At 42.4% G+C, this 17992-nt stretch overlaps 1 protein-coding gene across 1 annotated transcript in view; it reads left to right on the top strand.

Annotated features, from left to right (window-relative positions):
- LOC115378417 (melanopsin-like) overlaps positions 1-16588 on the top strand; it is a 31457-nt gene extending 14869 nt beyond the window's left edge. The window contains exons 4-11 of the mRNA XM_030078676.1: positions 1713-1916; positions 5884-6055; positions 6387-6548; positions 7145-7252; positions 11088-11262; positions 11399-11581; positions 13453-13524; positions 15270-16588. Coding sequence (XP_029934536.1) covers positions 1713-1916; positions 5884-6055; positions 6387-6548; positions 7145-7252; positions 11088-11262; positions 11399-11581; positions 13453-13524; positions 15270-15512 — 1319 coding nt within the window. The 3' untranslated portion in view covers positions 15513-16588. The remainder of the gene's footprint in view (positions 1-1712; positions 1917-5883; positions 6056-6386; positions 6549-7144; positions 7253-11087; positions 11263-11398; positions 11582-13452; positions 13525-15269) is intronic.
- The last annotated feature ends 1404 nt before the right edge of the window (positions 16589-17992 follow it).

Raw genomic sequence — 17992 nt, 5'->3', positions numbered from 1 at the left:
TTACAGGGTGTTGGTGAGGATTAATAATTTAAACGCTAAAATAGTATGCCGCTGTTTATGTATTCCACTCTTGTTTCGCTTTCTCTTTCCCTCCTACCCTCTCGCTCTACAGCCTTGCCCACCCTCTCTTCCTTCAACCCTCTTTGCTTTCTCTCATCCTGTCTCATTCATCTTGCTCCCACCTCCCCTGATGCCACAACTCTTCTCTACTCTCCTCCTCCTCCCTCCCTCTCGGTCCTTCTCCCCTGCCTATTCTCTACCTTCTCTTCCCCTCCTTCTGCCTCTCTTGTTCCCTTTTTTGCATCTCCCCTAGCTGGCTTTCTTCTCTCTCTCTCTCTCTCTCTCTCTCTTCCTCCCTCCCTTTTCTTCTTTTTCCTCACATCTCTTCTTTCTTTGCTTGTCAACCCTCTCCCTCCCTCTCAAATCAACCGAGAGGTGTTTTAGTGGCATGAAATGCAAAAGCACTTATTCTCAAAGCAATATTCATTCATCAGCTTTCCTCACAAATCTCCATCGTACGTTGTGCCTAATTGTCAGTGTGCCGATTAGTCAATTAATTGATTACTCTATCAGCAATTATGGAGTAAACTGGCTTAAAAAGATCAATATGCTCGCTAGTCATGCTGTGTGTATGGGTCTGTTCAGGCATGATGTTGGCGAGAAGGGAATGGACTGAGGTAGATTTGTTGTACTTCAAGTTGTAGTTTTAGATGAGTCATCCCAGTTAAAGCAAATATCTGGTTCTGTTGGCCAGTAAGCTGCCTTCCTAAGTTTCCCAAGTTTCATCATGATACGGTATTATATTGATTTTTTGGACAGTGATACAATATTTGATGATATCATCGTCAACCACAATACAATTTTCTTTGATTCAATTCAGGGGACTACGATCTATATGAGACGATATCAAACTGCCATTTAACACAATCAGGTACATTACAACACTGTGTTTCTGTTTCAGGTGCTTGGCCAGCCTCATCATGTTATCTGAGTTTTTTATTTATATTGTTTGCATATGACATGTGATTTGTCAGTTGACCTGTCATTTCTCTAAAATCCAAAATATTTCCACACTGCTGATGTATTCTTAAGGAAGTAGACATTTTTATTATTTTTTTTCTTGGCTGCTGGCCGCAGCTGCCATTATCTGTTTGGCACTAACGCTGTGTGAACATTTAGGACGGCGCTGTGCTTGGACGGAAATGGCAACACAGATGTGTCATGGTAATTTCAAAACAAAGGTATATCTCTACGATGATGATATGGATTCATATTTTCACTTCGTATCGATTATACTGGATCACTGGATATTGGATCGATGATTAGATCGATACATCAGTCCAGATTTATGGATCACTACACTAATTAACAATCTGACATTTGTTAAAAAAAAATCAAATATGCCTTTGCCAAATTGATCAGTCGTCACGGAAGACAGCACAGAAATCAGTTATGCAGGCTATATCCTAAACTGTTGACATAGCAGCATCACAACTTTAGAAATGCAATGAGCTATTTTCAGCTATTGTTGCCAAGAGCTGCAGACCTCTAATATTGTTGCCAGAAAGTGCATTATATCTCCTAAAAGCTCTCCATGGAGTCAAATCCCTCTCAGTTAATCCATGGACAAATATATCTTCTTACCCCTCTATCCTCCCCTCCTCTCTACTTCTTTCCCCCCCTGCCTTACCTCCCCTCTCCTCCCCCTCCAGGTTGTGAGTTGTATGCATTCTGCGGGGCGCTGTTTGGCATCTGCAGCATGATAACTCTGATGGTGATTGCGGTGGACCGGTACGTGGTGATCACCCGGCCGCTGGCCTCTCTGGGGGTGATGTCTCGCAGGAAAGCCCTCAGCATCTTGGCTGCTGCCTGGCTCTATTCCATGGGCTGGAGCCTGCCGCCCTTCTTCGGCTGGAGTGAGTACAGCAGCACTCACAGACCTGGAGACTCGCTCATTATTGATCAGCTTGATTAGACAGAGTTACAAGAGGGGAGAGATTTGTTTTCACCAATGTCCACCTCTGGATTAGACAGACACAACACTTACAGTAATGACACCCAGGTGCTCTCGGCTTCCAGCAGTAAAGTCAAAATAGAAAAAAACATTTATGAGGAAAAAAATAAAATCGCCATGAATTCCTTCTTACTAAATACCATAGTAGAAGAAAATCAATTTATTCTCATAAATTTGTGACTTTATAATCTCACAATTTTCAAGTTTTATGATTCGAAAATTCATGATTTTGTGATAAATTTGTGTTTTTTTTTCCAGAAATGTATGACTTTAATCTTAGAATTTCTGAGTTGTGTGAGACACAACTCAAAAATTTGTGACTTTATAATTTCAGAATTTTTGATTTTTTTTCTCATAAATATACCACTTTAATCTCTTTTTTTTTCTTGTAAATTTACAACAGTAATCTCAGAGTTTTTTTTTTTTTTTTTTTCTCTGAACCTTACCCCACCCCTCTGGCTCTGTAATTTCTTTTTCTCCCTTCAGTGGCCCCAATATGCCGTCATACATTGGGTTTCACGTTAAGGCAAAAAATCTTGTTTTTCTTCCAACAAGGTAAAAAAAGGAAATCTGTCAGTGGAATGAAATAATCCCACTTGTCTTAAATGCTGGCTTACATTTGAACACTGCATACATATAGTACATATACATGCAGAGTGGCTTTGTATTGATTGGATGATTGCATTGCATGCTGTTGGGGGCGCATGAAGACAAAAGGGACATCTGTAACCTCAAGAAACTGGAATTAAAGGTTACAAAAGCACAAAGACCAACAACAAAGGCTGAGAGGTGAAGGTGGCTGGGGGAATATGAAGACGTTTGATTTTTCATTAAAGTGCTCTAACAAGCTCAGCAACCAAGCCTTGAATCCATTCAAAGACCTGACCATAACATGTTGGCATGGAGATGGAAACAAAGGCAACTGAGCACTGAGTAGATTGCAATTCTTCCACCAACACAATGTGGCTGCCAAGATATACCAGCTCCACATGGATATTCACCAAATCTTCGATGGTCTTAGAATATCTTTCACACTAACTTTCGTGTGACAAGGTGGGAAAAGTTAATCAGGTCTTCCTTGCCACCTGTACAAAGTTTAATGATGTTGCATGGATGCACGTGAAAGTGCCTTTTTGTGTGAAACCACACTCCCTCTTTGGCTAATTGGTCCAAAAAATAATCAGCTCTTCCTTGCCCGATCACCAGTCTTTCTGTAAAGTTTCATGCAAATCTGCCAACAAACTGACAAACAGATTGGGGTGAAAACATCCCCCGTCCAATTTGTACTGATATATAAAAGGAGGTGAAGATGCTCATTTTACAAGGCAGTGCAACAAACTGTGGCGTTTTAGACCAACTGGAGGACGGTTATGCTCTGGTGGTCACTGGGAGAAGAATTCAACTAATTTGGCCAGTGAGTCCATGCACACTGCAGGGGCTGAAATCTATGCTTCTGTTTTTTTTCCCCCTCACATTTCCCTCTGTCTTTACACCTCTGTCACAGTCTAACATGGCCTTTACAAAGGACAAAAAAAAAACAACAACAGATAAAAATGAAAAGGAAGTCAATTAAATCAAGTTAAAACAAACAAATAAATAAATAAAAGCAAGGCAAGAATTTTGAAGTGAAGCATGAGAGGGAGAATAAAGATGGCTTATGACAGATTTCTAAAGAAAAGCACTGAAAGAGAGTCTTAGGGAGTGCTTTTAAAGATGCTGCAGATGAAGCCAGTCTATTGGCTCTATAGGAAGGATGTCGCACAGCAATTAGACCATTTATTGAGCTAAATCACCTTCATGGCCCACTTAGCTTGTCAGTTAACCCTAATGGACTGTATCTACTTATCTATACATATATACAAAAATATAAAGTAGTCGATCATGTGGTGAATATAGTCCCAGGTAAAAGAAAAAAAAATCTTGTTACAGCTCAATATTAGCAAATCAATTTTGTCAATGAATGGTCTCTTTACAAACAGAGCACATCGAGGCGCAGAACATGGACCTGCATAAAAGCTGGATAGTTGACACGTTTGTCACGTAGGCTTCCCGGTGTGCAGCACATCAACGGAGGCATAAAAGAAACACAGTTGTCTATTGTAGGTGATGCATTAGGAATCTTTTGAAATTCACCGTCAGGATTAGTAATTAGTTCATTCAAACCCGAATAACTCATCTTTCTTTCTTTGTGAAGGACACTTTTTTTTTTTTTTTTTTTACCTCAAATGAATAACTTGGTGAGTCCAGCCATCGTTATGTTGAAAGCATTTTGTTATGTATTTTTTTTTCAATAATTACATTAAGTTTAAAGTATATTTTTTTAATCAGCATGCCTTATCTGCCTGCTGCAGTGTGTTGTTGCAACGCACAACGCCGGGGGAGTCTATGTTTATTTTAACTATATTTAAAATTTTGTGAATGCACTAAACACCGTTTTCTATTGAGCAGACAGGCCTGGTCCAGCCAACCGCTTGGACAGTTTAATTGTGGCATAAATTCTCAGTCAGAGGCCTTGTTTTCATATGATAAGAGTTTTTTTGTGTGCCTGTGGGGAGCAGAGGTGCCAAAAAAGCACTAACATGAGCGCAATCACCAACAGAATTTATGGGCGAAATAAGGCTCACATTTTCACAAACTTTATTCTTTTCTATATGGTGGTGGCCCTGGTCCAGATTCTTCCACTCCAACATTTATCCTGCAATTGTAGTTAGAATATTTTCCCCCAAACATCCTCTAGGGGAGTGGAGCCCCCGCTGCCACAGCAGGGCAGTATAAAGCGTGATAAAAGTGACTTATGGCTTCCTTCCGTGTCTCGAGCAACAAGGGAGAACGTGTTTGTCCAAAGCTCCTTCGATACGGAAGTGTGGGACAGCTCTCTGCTCTCTTCACATTTTGCCCTCCAAAGAAAACACAGACGATACACAGGGGACCGCGGACGCAGCGATATGCTCGCAATTGCACTTACCCTTAAAGAGTGTGTGCAAACCGCGTGCTGTGCTGGTGCGATTTTTCACAACACCACCACAGGGCAGCGCTCTAACAGCAGTTTGTTACAGCACATGGTATTCCTTTAAAATCCAACAGGAGACTCTTGTATGGACAAGCAAAGATGACGTCGCTCAGGGATAGCTGAGGCGCCCCTTGGCCCGATCAGTAACAATGCACGCATCATCCATCCAAATTTCATCAAAATCCCAACTGGTGGTGTTGTAGTGTTGACCTTTAATTATACACTCGCCATGAGGCCAATAAGTGTGATTTTTTTTTTTTTTTTTTTTTTAAATCCCAGAGGCCCAACATGTGTCATCCCTCCAGGTTTCATCAAAATCACACCAGCAGTGTCTGAGGTATTATGTTTGAGGTGAAATTTTGAGATTTCATAAGTTAGAGGGAGAAAATATTTGTTAAAAATTCTCTATGCCTTGAGATATCGTGAGTTAAAAATCGGATCTGTGGAATTTATCAAGATAGCTGCGAGTGTGTTGCAAGCGTCACGTCAATCAGACTCACGGAGTTTCCCATTTTGACTCTTAAGATCTGATTTTCTCTTAAATTTCCCCCTAAATGTTTTTTTTTTTTCATATTTTGCAGCTACATCATGAACATATTCTCTATCTGCTGGTTGAATCTTTTCATTTAAGATACTTCATACTGTTACTGAGTGCAATCCTTACATCAGATAGAAAATATCTAGCTGTCTCGTGCATCATTTTACACACACTGGAAAACATGACATGCCACTAGAACTTAAAATAAAGCTTTGTGAGTTTGAACAAAGCTTGTAGCACTGCTGAAACTATAAATTGAATTTGTGTGTGTGTGTGTGTGTGTGTGTGTGTGTGTGTGTGTGTGTGTGTGTGTGTGCTCAGGTGCGTACGTCCCAGAGGGCCTGCTGACATCGTGCTCCTGGGACTACATGACGTTCACGCCGTCCGTCCGCTCCTACACCATGCTGCTCTTCACCTTCGTCTTCTTCATCCCCCTCTCCATCATCATCTTCTGCTACTGCCGCATCTTCACAGCCATCAGGCGCACCACCCGGTTGGTAGACACACACAAACACACACACACACACACACACAAACACGAGAGGATATACTGTACATGGCTTTATCACAGCAGCACACACTCACAAGCAGGATATGTGTGTGAGGATGTGAGTGTGTGATCGTGCGGTGATGAGCCTGGATGTTGACTCTGATGTTGATTAACAATCTGTGTGCGGTCTTCTTGATCAATTTCATTGATCTTTCCCTCAGCCTGAACACCGATCCTGCCTCTATGCTGAGGTACAGCAAGAGACAATGTCCCCGCTTAAATTACAAATTCATATGGGAACATTATGACTATAGTGTGTGTGTGTGTTCTGCAGGGCCATAGCAAAGATCACCTGTGAGGGGAACAGAGACTCCGTGAAAAGGTTCCACAAGATGAAGAGTGAATGGAAGATGGCAAAGATTGCGCTCATCGTCATCCTGCTCTACGTCATCTCCTGGGCCCCATACTCCTGTGTGGCCCTCACTGCATTCGCTGGGTAGGTGTGTTTGTATGTGTGTGTGTGTGTGTGTGTGTGTGTGTGTGAGAAAATGCTATTAAAATCAAGCAATGGCCAAAAATCTCCACAAAAACAGAAAACTAGGAAAAGTGGACTGGGGGAAGCACTGATTTCTGACTCTTTTTCTTTTTTTTTTTCTGAGTGCAGCATTCTCTGGATGGAGTGCTTACTTGCATATTTTTCCCACCAGTGGCCAACATTAAATTGGGGTGAATAATGTGAATCTTAAGGGTATAAATTACAGGAAACAGGGACTCTCTCTCCTCCGTTGCAGCACCATGATTTAGGCTGATGAGATGGGTGTATGTTACATAAAAGTCTTTCCTCCAGCACAGCGCGAGAAAAAGAAAAAAAGAAAAAAGAATGAGGCCAAGGATGAATGTGGGTGTGATTGTACCTGCTGTCATGTCTGCATGCCTACCCTAACCTTATGCTCGAGAACACACCCACGTCTGCCTTCATAACACAACTGTGTCTCATTTCCCTCTCTCATTTTTCTTCCTGTCCTCAACCACTCCCTCCCTCTCTCTCTCTCTCTCTCTCTCTCTCTCTCTCTCTCCCTCTCTCTCTCTCAGGTATGCTGATATGCTGACTCCCTATATGAATTCTGTTCCTGCTGTGATCGCCAAAGCCTCCGCTATCCACAACCCCATTATCTATGCTATAACACACCCCAAATACAGGTAAAAGGAAAACACGCTCATGCACACACACATACACACACATACTTCAGTATAATTTACCTTAATGGCATTATAAAAATGGATATCAGTACCAGATGGAATGCTTATACAACGCTGCTTCTTATTAGTTTAATAACGCATTATCTGATTCCGCCTGATTCTCTCATACATTCTTTTTCTTTCTCTCTCACCCTCTCCCCTCTCTGTCTTATCTCTGTCTTTCTCTTTTGTCTGTCTCTCTCAATAAAATTTCACTCTTCTCTCCTACTCTATTCACTTCAGCTCAGTGCAGCATGAATGTCATAAGAACGGTATTTCCAAAGCACCTCTGAACATTGAGCTAAATGGATAGAACAAATCTTTTTCTTTTTTTTTTTTTTTTCACATTTTTACATTAATTAGCAGGGTAAAAGCAGGTGTTAGTAATGACATTAATTAAGGTTGTGCTCCATTCAGGTACAAAAAAGCCATGACCTCAGTGTGGTTCATGCGGGCTCCCTGGAAAGGCTCCCTTAATTAATGTCATTAGTAACACCTGTGTTTACCTTGGGATTTAATATCAGGATGGCTGCTGTGAAAATGGTCTACTCATCCAACAACGGAGTAAATAATAAATACACAATTAAACTAGAAAGCACTCAGGAGGGCACATATCTCCACCAACACACGCAATCTAAAAAAATCCCAGTTCCACAAGGGGATATTCACCCAAAGTTATTCCCTTTGGCATGAAACTTGAATCGGTTCATCCTATCCACATGACCAACATTTCCACAAAGTTTCATGCAAATCCACTCATAACCTTTGGACATATCCTGTTAATGAACAAACAAACAAGACAAAAGACAAACAGGCAAACAGGCAAACAGACAAACAGGACGGGGGAAAAACATGACCCACGTCCAACTCTGTTTGCCGGTGGTGATAAAACAATTCCAGCAGAGGCATTCAAATAAAAAAAAGGTATTGAAAATGTACTTTCAAAGCAGGAACAGTCCTGAAATAAGATAATACATCAATGAAATTTATTGGAACAATAGTAAATAGTTAATGGATAAATAATGTTGACTCTTTTCATTGTGCAGCTCAATATACTGCAGGTCGCTTTCCATATAGAACCTGTTGTTCTACAGAGAAAAGATATTTTGCAAATTTGTGCTCATCATTTCGGGGCAGATATGCTTTTAGTTTAGTTTGGGGTTTGGGTTTGAGTTTGTCCTCCACAGAGGCATGTTTTATTGGAGGTATCTTAAGGTTTCTTGTTATTCTTGGTTTTTGAAGCAGCTGGTTTGAGGTCGAAGTCTTATGACCAGCTGATAGTGGCGGCTCTGTTTGGGTTCAGCTCATGGGTTTGCATGGCGTGGGATCTCAGTGCATACTCTGGGATTCATTTTGAAAAGCATCCAAAATTCTTAAGGATGTTCAGTGACCACCGATGTGATTCAGAGCTTCCGGCTCCATCGCTTTGTCTTGCCTTGCATGAATAATGGGAAACCGCCTTGGGCTGCGAAGTTCCTGCTTCAAACAAGGTCTGAAGCCAATACTGACTACTTTGCTTAATATTTTTTGAATTACCCTGGATGACATTGCATGGAGTAAGTTTTAAGTTCATTCATTCATTCATCTTCTAAACCGCTTATCCTCACAAGGGTCGCGGGGGGGTGCTGGAGCCAATCCCAGCGCTCATAGGGCGAAGGCAGTGAAACACCCTGGACAGGTCACCAGTCCATCGCAGGGCAGACAGACAAACACTGTCTGACACACTGAAGTTGTAATTTAAAAAATCCAAAAATAGTGAGCATCAGCTAACTTAGCATTATGGTAATTGATAGTGAAGCTATCTGTTTCCACCAGGAGCTCCACTTTCCTCCCATAAAATGCGTCTGTCTGCGTTGATGATCAGTCCAGGGTGTTTCCCCACCTTCTGCTCAATGAGCACTGGGATAGGCTCCAGTACCCCATCCCTCTAATTAGGATAAGTGGTTAGGAAAATTAATCAATGATTTATGAATTTATTCGCACTGTGGTTTTTCTAATGTCAAAATTTAACATTTGTAAAGAGTAACCAAACCCCAAATCTAAATATCTATGAAGCCTGGTGCAATAGATAGCAGTGTTTGTTAGTGGGTGGGTCCAGTGCTTGTTCTTCAGTCGCCTGGGATGTCTCTGTGGGAGGAGACATCACCTGCAAGATGAGTAGAAAGCAACACTCACATTACACTATAGCTGTTATGGTAACAGGAGCCCTAGGTTTAAGTTCTGGATGACCACTGGGAGGGCCACACAGGAGGATCAGACTGCAGGTATCTTTATGGATAAAAATATGAAAAGTCATGAGCTGGTCTCTAGGAGCGTGAAGAGGTGCCATCATCGAGGCAGTGTGTAAGACTCAGCCAACTCTATATCTGTGCCCAAAACAGCCTCCCTATAACACAGTTAGTTATGGCCACAAAACCAAAATCCCTTTAACTCCCACCTAATCTGAGAAAAGCCCCAACTGACCTACAGGCAGCACCAAGTCCAGGATTTAACAAATACAGGGTGCCAGTCCTGATTCCCACAGCAGTCACAACACTGCCATCTCTTGTAAGGAACGGTGGTTAAACTGACAGAGGCCAGCTCGCAATCACCATCCTCAAAACAGACAAGAAGAATACCTCTGTCCCTCAGGCCACATACTGGCTTGACAGTTTACTGAAGTGAAACCATACCACTGCACCCTCTTGTGAAACACACAAAAAAACACCACACACATAACACAACGCATGTCTAATTCACAAAAACAAGGCATGCATAAAGTCAGTTGTTCCTTTTGAGTGGCAGTCATCTCATGACACACACACACCACTTGCTCTGTCTCTTGTTTGGTGCAGGGAGTCAAAGCTCCTGAGGATCCGATTTCAAAGGAAAAAGTCAAGTCAAGTCAAGTCAATTTTATTTATATATCCCAATATCACAAAGTACAAATTTGTCTCAAGGGACTTTACAGGAATACAACATCCTCTGTCCTTAGAGCCTCACATCGGATGAGGAACAACTCCCTAAAAAAGCCCTTTAACAGGGAGAAAAAAATAGGAAGAAACCTCAGGGGAGCAACAGAGGAGGGACCCCTCCCCAGAACACACAGACGTGCAATGGATTCCCACAATTCCCACACACACTTTTTCACCTCTGCATAGATTTATTTTAGGGTGTCAGTCAAGAAAGATTCTCATAACTGAAATGTTGACTGACTTGACTATTTTCCTTGGATGTAGGGACATCACCAGTACCACACTGCAAAAAGTCAAAATCTTACCAAGATTATTTGTCTTATTTCAAGTCAAAATATCTCATTAGACTTAAAATAAGACATGATCAGCTCAGAAATAACTTGGTTTTAGACAATTTTCACTTGAAACAAATTTTGCCAGTGGAACAAACAAATTTTTACTTGTTCACTTGTGTCACAAGTAAAAATTTGCTTGTTCCATTGGCAAAATTTGTTTCTTGTTTCAAGACAAGTTATTTCTGAGCTGATCATGTCTTATTTTAAGTGTAATGAGATATTTTGACTAGAAATAAGACATTTTTACTTGAAATAAGACAAATAATCTTGGTAAGATTTTGACTTTTTGCAGTGCAAAGACGGGTCACCCTACTTTCCACCCTTAGAGGTCAAGCTTCACCCAGATTTGGGTTCAGGGTGTAGTCCCTCTTTAAGGGACATTATTGGCAAACAGGAGTCCTTTTCATTTTCGCCATAATAAAAGAACTAGGTGTTCCTTGTAAGCCCCGCCCACTTCAGTGGTCTGTTAACAGTGTATCAGAGGATTTGTCTCTCTCTCTCTCTCAGGTCAGCTATCAGCAGGTATGTTCCCTACCTCGGCGCGTTGCTGTGTGTCACTGGTAGAGACCGTTTCAGCAGCAGCAGCTTCCAGTCCACCCGCCGATCGACCCTCACCAGCCAATCATCAGAGAGCACCCGCGTCACCAAGCCCCACCTCTCCTCCCAGTCTGACAGCGAATCAGTGAGTGTACCTCATGTCTAATATGGTATGTCTGTTATTATTGTTGCAAATGTTTAGAATCATGCAAATGTATGATTTTGTGTCATTTTGTGTGTGTGTGTGTGTGTGTGTGTGTGTGTGTGTGTGTGTGTCTCAGGCAGGCTTCCCAGACATGGAGGTGGAGCGGACGCCTGTGAGTCGTCAGTTGTCCAGTGATGTCAAACAGGTGCACCGTGCAAGCCAGAGGTCAAAGGTGAGGGGTCGCGACTTGGAGGTTTTTGAGAGAGCCGCCACGCAAAACCCCAGCGACCCGTCCACATGTCGCCTCTCACAGATCAGTGTGAGTATGACGGGCCGCTTTGTGGCAACATGCTTTTACCTCACGTTAAACAGTATGTGTAAACCAGAAGGTTAACGCAATCAGAACGTAACAGATTTCCAACTCCATCACATTTAGTGTCAGGTAGCTGGTGTCAGTCAGAGTTGGACTGTCAGTTGGAATTGAATTCATTTTTGCGCATGTAAAGCGCTGGTTTTGTTTTTGATATTTCTGTCGGGAGGCTTCGCTTTTGTTTTGTCATTTTGTCAAAACCAATCCAACTCCTCTCTTCCTGACTTCGAGAGGTGAGGTCATGGTTTTTTTTTTTTTTTTTTTTTTTTTTGGAGTCCTGTTAAAGTCGGTGCTCGTCATGTTTATGAACGGTATTCCATGGCACGTAATCCGAAGAGCGCTTGTTGTTTGAAGCCCTCTTAAAACCCGTGCTCGTCAAGTTTATGAACAGGATTCCTCAGCGTGTAATCTAGTGAGGTCATATTTCCCGGGGCCCTGTAAACATTGCTGATTGTCCAGTGTGAAGGCTCCGTGATCTGGGAGTTTCAGCATCACTTGCCAAGTTGCTTTGGAGTCTTGTTAAATATCTGCAGTTTCATATCTAGGAGAAGTAATTACAATTTGTCAAGAAGCAGGGTGGGCAGACGTCTCCCCTACTTTCCCAGGCAGCAGGAAAACTGAGAGGACCTCAGAGCAGCAAAACACAGGGGAGATGTTTCTGCTGAGAACAGATCCCAGTCCAGCAGGGTTACATCAATCTTAACCTCTATGAGGGATGAAGTAAAGGGTAAACCCACCTAAACTCAGTTTACACGCCTTTTCAACTGCAGAATAGTTTGCCCAGCTTTTTATCAGACTTAATTCTGATGGGAGAAAGACATAAATGAAGACTTTTCTGAAAATATGGCAGGGCTTTGCGGTCATTTTTTGCCTTTTGATAATCAGCAAATGCAGGTTACGCTTTACCCAACCTTTTATTTAGCACTACATCACTGGCCACTATACTATATTCCTCGGGACACAGGAACACTGTTTTAGAGCATATGAGATTATGGCAAGGCATGATTTTTTCCCAGCACTCACTTAACATGTTGCTTTGAAATAATTTTTTTTTTTACAAAGCAGCACTTTCAAATGTATGCATGTTGGTTCTTGGTGAATGTTACTGATGTTTTAAGTGACTCAGCAGCTGCCACAGTGTCAGGTCATCAGTAAGTGACTGGCAAGCGTAGGTCTTTCCATGTGGGTCAACCAATATATGAAGCATTTCCGTCTTTCTGGAATAATCTGGAATAATCTACTTAGTTTACATAGACACACAAGAAAGTAAAAGTGCATGCACACACACACACACACACACACACACACACACAGACACACACACAGACACATATACACGTAGACACACACATATGATGACACACCACAATCTCTCTCACACACACATATATACATGCACAGCACCATGTAGGTCAGGGCTACTGAGGACTCCATTAAACAGGGTCTAATCCAGTAATCTGGGAGTTTCAGACCTAATCCACAGTTTGCATGACATCCAACCCATGTTCCACCGTACCACTTTTGTTGGCCTGGGCCGACGTGGGTGGCTGATTCTCTAGGAATTGTTTACCGCCATCTGCTTCAAAACAGAGGATGTAAACTTTCACCTGTATCCCTGTCTACCTAACTTTACTCAGAGGTTACAGTGTCATTTTTAAGCACCCATGAGTCGAGTCTGACACAGGCTATGTAACATCCAACAAATTTTGGGGTGTGGAAGGGGACGCATGAATCAAAATGGCCCCAAACTCCCAAAATATTTGTTTTGTGAGTGTAACTAACTCTAACACGCACGTAATGTTTGTGTGCCTTCTGTCCAGACTCTAGCAGACCCTGAAGGCATCTCCATGTCCCACATCGGCCTGCAGCCAAGCAGCCATCTGCCTGCCACTGTAAGAGCCCACCAATCACCTCTCTTGCTTTGTCCAATCAAATGTTCTGGTGATTATGGTCAACCTGGGTCTTACTTCAACCAGATATCCAACGGATTTCTTATAGGGTTTTTGAAAATGTTAGAATTTAAGATCTGTCCAAATACAAAAATCCATGATAGTCTGTACATGATAATCTGCACAAACCAGTACACTTGTTTCATTTTTTAACCAAATGGTCCGTTCTTCATTTATGTCACTGAGGAAAAACGCAGACCTTATTTTCTGCATAAACTGAAAACCCACTGGTGAAATTCATAGCCTTATGGAGTTGCTGCAGGAAGGATAATGTGAAAGATAAAAACATGGAAACAGTGAAATGTGGAGTCTGACACAAAGATTCTGTTTTAGAAGTCAGAGTCATAGTGAAGAAATACTAAATCCCTTTAATTCCTCCATTAAATCCAACCGGCCGTCCGTGCCATATATCCCCCGCTGCTCTGCCATCATCGTTAGTCTCACCTTGTACATAAATAGGTAGGCAGGCCAGGCTAGGACTCGCCGGGAGGGTGCATAAAAATTCCTTGCTCATAGACTTCTGTCTAAAGAAAGCATGTTTTTACATCATCGTTCAAAACATTTTTTAGGCACTCACAGTCTCAGCTCTTTCTGTGTTTTGCCTCTGCCATCAATACAGTGACTGCAGTTAGAATCAATAGTCTTTCATTGTTAAACAGTATTAACAGAGATTCGCTGTAATGCACATGCGGTGGAGTATGCCCACCTCTGCTTCTGGCATTTCAAAGCATTCCCACTGATCAGCCAAAAACCCATTTACATATACAAAGGAGTATTCCCACTTCCTGTTTAGTGATAAACCTGTCTACTTAATAGAATAGGGACCTCTTCAACTACCGCTACATCACTGCCCATCAGTAGTATTGACTCACTTACTGCTCCACTAGACTGAAATGTTTGAGTGGTTGAGAAAAATTGCCCAAGTTCAATTTAAAACGCAGATTTATCAAGGGAATTGAGGCGCTCTGCTTTCAAACGGAAATCCCGAAGAGTCTCGGTGTGGCTCGAAAAGAGATTTCACTGTTTGTGTTGGCCCAGCAGTTTGCGGTGTAAATGATTTGACGTGCCATCATCAGTCCAAGGTTTTTTAACTCATGAGGAACAAAGCCGTCACTGCAAAAAAAAAAAAAAAAAAAAAAAAAGGTCCAGAATTGCTGTTTCATGGTAAATGCCAGATTGTTATTGCACTCACTGCTGTTAAGTGGAACGTGAAAGAAAACAGGTAAAAGCAGGTGTCAGACTTGAATTAAAAAATAATAATAAAAAAAAAAAAATCCAATCGAGAAGGGCAACTAGAGTGCCTTCCACCACTTCTGGTTCAGGACAGATGCAGTGCAGAGCTATTGATCTCAGCGGGCCGACCAGGTGATATAGTCCAAGCAAATCAACTGCACTGCAGGCAAGCCATTCATCAATCCCACTGGTCAATGCCTTTGATCAGCTCCGTCTGTTTCATGTCTGCTGCTGGCAGGTTAAGTGGAGGCGAGCCTTATTGACCTGGATCAGAGCAACAGTTGATAAACCCACATTCTCTCTCTCTTGATCACCCCACCCTCTCTCTCTCTCTCTCTCTCTCTCTCTCCCGCCCTCCTCCTCTTCCTCTCCGTCTCTTTCTCCTTCTCTTGCTGTCCAGTCTAAGCTGCAGTACCTGACCATCTCCCCCTCTCTCTCTCTGTCTCCCTGTGCAGCCGGAGTGTGTGATGGAGGAGCCGGGGTCAAAAGCCGCGTGCAAAGAGACGTCCTCCATCATTGTCACCTCCATCTCCAGCCCCACCCTCTTGGAAAGTCCGCCACGTTTCCACGGCAACCAAGCGGCCAACCTCAAACTGACCAAAAATCCGAGCTGCATTGCTAAGGAGCTCCTGGAGATAGCCAGGCTGGAAACACCACTGCCCTGCGTCGCTGCACAGAAGCGCAACGACAGTGTGTAACGGTGTAACTCAGTGAGTGTGTGTGTGAGTGTGTGTGTGTGTGCGCGCATGTGCTGTGTTGTGTGTATGTGCGCCTCATAGTCCCCTCTGTGGGAATTTTCTCTACCAGCATGCTATTTGCTATTCATGGCATCTGAGAGCCGGTGCACGCTGTCTTTTGTCTTTTTTTGTACAGCGTTGAAGCATGAGTGTGTGTATGTGTGTGTGTGTGTGTGAGTGTGAATGTGTTTACATACATTTTCCAACGTGGTGACCTTGGAGCCAATGGCAGAGGAACAAATCAGCCTTAGTCAACACACAATGTGAAAAGAAGTTTTACCCTATGTGTTCTTGCTCTGTTTTTTTTTTCTACTACACTTGAGGATGTGCAAATGTGAACACTGTTATTATATAATGTTTTCCCAGCTAGTCATGACACACACACACACACACATACTACACACAGGACAGGACAAGAGAGGACACAGCCAGCCTCTTTCCCCCCTCTAGCTCTTTGTCAATGATTTTTCCGTTGCAGGGAACATGAGGTAGCTGGGTTGACAGATCAGGACTCTGTAAATATGTCATAACGCCACAGCACCTCTGCCACCTCTCACCCAGCTCTGTGTGTGTGTGTGTTTGTGTGGGCATTGTGTTTGCAGGGGCACGGGTTCATTTGATAAGTCCAAAGGTCACTGCCGAGAGGTTTGTTTTGCAGGCTGCATAAGATCCTGGCCCACTGCCCTAAACTCACAGCGCCACGCCGATAAGCTGTGTGTGCGTGTGCTGGATTTCGGTCCCAATCGCAAAACCTAATTCGAGAGGCGAGTTAATGGCTCGCTCCATAATTGGCCTCGCAATGCAACATGCACATGCAAACCCAAGGACATTCAAAATCCAACTCCAACAACTCTGTTTCCCCTTGCTTGTCACTTTTGGAGTCGCTCCTTTTTGTCCATGTTGTCCATGCACACTGTGGTTTCCTTTGAGATTCCTTAGATTGCTGCATCGTTGACTATGATTGTATTAATCATTATAATGTTGAAAAAGATCTAGCGAGTGTTTTTTTTTTTTTTTTTTTTTTGTTCTATGTTGGTAAAAATGATAACCAATCTGCTTTGAGTCTTAGTGAAAGAGGCAACAAAGGCTGATGCGCATTCCCACTGTTGCCTGTTTGTCACGCCATATACATTGATGAATGTACAAAATTGCATACAGTATGAACATATTTAAAAAAAATGCTATGGCTAGAATATTGGCATCATGGGAAAAAATATATATATAAATATATATATGAAAAAAATATATTTAAGTTGAAATTTTATTCTAATGAAGTGTTGGTTTCTTTTTGATTTTATCATGGATGTATAAAATTGTTTACCCGTGTTGTTTTTATTTATTTTTTTGAATAAAAATGTTCTCAAATTCAGCGTGACTGGTTGCTCTCCATCTCTGTTGGGTCTTGATGATGTCCAAGACTTTCTTTGTGCTGCACGCCAATGCACTACACTGTATCCAGTTCATTACACAGCCCTCTATTAGATTATCCTTAATGCATTTTGCTGTCCTCCAGTCCTGCAATGCAATATACTGTCCAAAGTATCAGTGCTCTCCAATCCATTCTACCGTACTCGCATGCATTACATTATCCTCCAGTGCCTTCTACTGTCCTCCAATATATTACACTGTGCTCTAATTTACTGTCCTCCAATGCATTATCCTGTCCCGTAATGCACTGTACTGTCCTCCAGTGCATTTTACTGTCCTCTAATGCATTATTCTGTCTTACACTGCATTATCCCGTCTTCCAGTGCACTACACCATCCTCTAATGCATTTCACGGTCCCTCTAATTCATTATACTGTGTCTATAATGCATTTTACTGTCCTTTGAGATCCATACTCGGCTCTCAGAAGCTCATCATATCACGCAGACGTTCTTGTGGCATTTGGACCCTTCAATAATGAGCCTCCTAATCCATCATCCCCACATCAGTAGCCTACCACACTGTACTGGATGATAATGCCGGCTGACCCATGCATTAGTCGTGCATTCCCAATAAATCATCAGGTTAATTTCCATGCATTGACCTCTGGCAGAGATCCTTCCTGCACAGCAGATGACAGCTGGAACATCTTGATGTCAGATAGCAGAATGACGTTAGTGTAGATCATATCCCATCTGTGTCGGAGACAAATATTACAGAGAATAATGTATGGCTTGGCCTCAATAGGCCTCCCTGCAGAATTGTGGCCCCCTCTAGAGGAGGGTGGCGGTAGTTGCCTCGAGGTGGGCATGGGTGGGTGAGTGAGTGTGTGTTGGTGAGAAAGAGGGGTAGCTAGAAAGGATTCATTCATATGAATCACTGCTCTGTCCCATGTAACGCAGAAACAAGTGGTTTATTACAGTTTTTACCAAATGCTAACAAACATTTCTCAATGCAGGAAACATATTTTTCAAACTCAAAATTCATGAGTTCTCTGCTCTGTCAAACTACACCA

This window comes from Myripristis murdjan, chromosome 19 (assembly GCF_902150065.1).
Source record: "Myripristis murdjan chromosome 19, fMyrMur1.1, whole genome shotgun sequence".
Classification (NCBI taxonomy): Eukaryota; Metazoa; Chordata; class Actinopteri; order Holocentriformes; family Holocentridae; genus Myripristis; species Myripristis murdjan.
This window is presented reverse-complemented; position numbering and strand designations above follow the sequence as displayed.